This window comes from Limulus polyphemus, unplaced genomic scaffold (genome assembly GCF_000517525.1).
Source record: "Limulus polyphemus unplaced genomic scaffold, Limulus_polyphemus-2.1.2 Scaffold938, whole genome shotgun sequence".
In the NCBI taxonomy this organism is placed as follows: Eukaryota; Metazoa; Arthropoda; class Merostomata; order Xiphosura; family Limulidae; genus Limulus; species Limulus polyphemus.
Genome location: NW_013666548.1, coordinates 284,762 through 285,997, shown reverse-complemented (window position 1 = coordinate 285,997; position 1,236 = coordinate 284,762). Strand labels below are relative to the sequence as shown.

The following is a 1,236-nucleotide window of genomic DNA, read 5'->3' as shown; positions in this document are numbered from 1 at the left end:
TTACAACGCTAAAATTCGGAATTTATACCCGAGAAAGTTGCAGCTAAAACAGTCCATTGTGTAATTTTAAGTATATTCACATATAGCTTTGTTAGTAAAGCTGTTATTTTATCATATCAACACTTGAATCAAACCCATTTTGAATTTGTATAGCTGTAATTAAGAATGATCATTCAGTATTCAGTGTAAGCAATTAAATTAAGTTGATAGAAAAATAAACTATTTAGAATCCCGGTTCGAATTTCTAGAACTTGAGCCTCTAAAATCATTCGATTAAAAAAGGGCTTTAGGACTGCAACCACTACAACAAAGTCATGAACCCACAAGCAATTTGATGTATAAATATTTTTTCAAAAATATGTTTAGAAAGCCAACTGGGTTCTAGTTCTATGGTTAACTAAATATCAGAAAGTGTTTCGCTTTTCAACATATTCCTCGGCGATATAAGTAAACACTAAATCAGTGAAAGAAAAGTATCTATATTTTCTTCTTCTATCACGTCCAAACTATTTGATCACAATTGTAGTTATTTATCTCAATATTTAGGTATTAGCAAAAGGTATTCACTGAATCCAAAATGTAGTAAGTATAAAAACTAAGAAAAGAAAGAACAAACATTTCAATAAATCTGTTTCAATTAATTTTATAATACAATAACGGCATTGTTCATTGTATTTTTGAATTAATTATTCAGTTCAGTAGGTTCCTTACTAAACATTGAATGGGTTTTAATTACGTTTCCAATAGAATAGCATAGTAATAATTTCAAATAAACATTACAAAGCCTGTACAGAGGTCGGCTTTGTGAATTGTATTGAATATATAACATATATATATATATATATTTGTTATTTTGTTTTTCTGCTATTGCTTCTTCTCCTTTTCTTTTTTTAATTAAATATGAGAGTCCTCTATCGGCAGTTCTTTGAAGTGTATCGTTGTTGGTGTCTTGCTGAGGTACTTTTAATGGTAATTCCTGCTCTGAGTTTGGAAAGAGTCCTAGGTAATCAATGCTGGTAGTTTCTTTTTATCTAAGCCCATATTGTTCTTTAGCTATATCAGAGTGATAAGTAAGACTGTGTACTATATGATATATATATATATATATATATATATATAATTAGCAGCGATCATCTGATGTTAACCATGATGGAGACCAAATGCAAAGCTAGTTAAAAGTTTAGTAAATTACAACTTAACAAGCTAAGTTTTTCTACTTGTTAGAAAGCTACGCTT

The 1,236-nt window shown here is 29.1% G+C and overlaps 1 protein-coding gene across 1 annotated transcript in view; it reads left to right on the top strand.

Moving 5' to 3' along the window:
- The first annotated feature begins 935 nt into the window (after positions 1–935).
- LOC106461344 overlaps positions 936–1,236 on the top strand; it is a 13,249-nt gene continuing 12,948 nt past the window's right edge. The window contains exon 1 of the mRNA XM_013921161.2: positions 936–1,003. Coding sequence (XP_013776615.1) covers positions 967–1,003 — 37 coding nt within the window. The 5' untranslated portion in view covers positions 936–966. The remainder of the gene's footprint in view (positions 1,004–1,236) is intronic.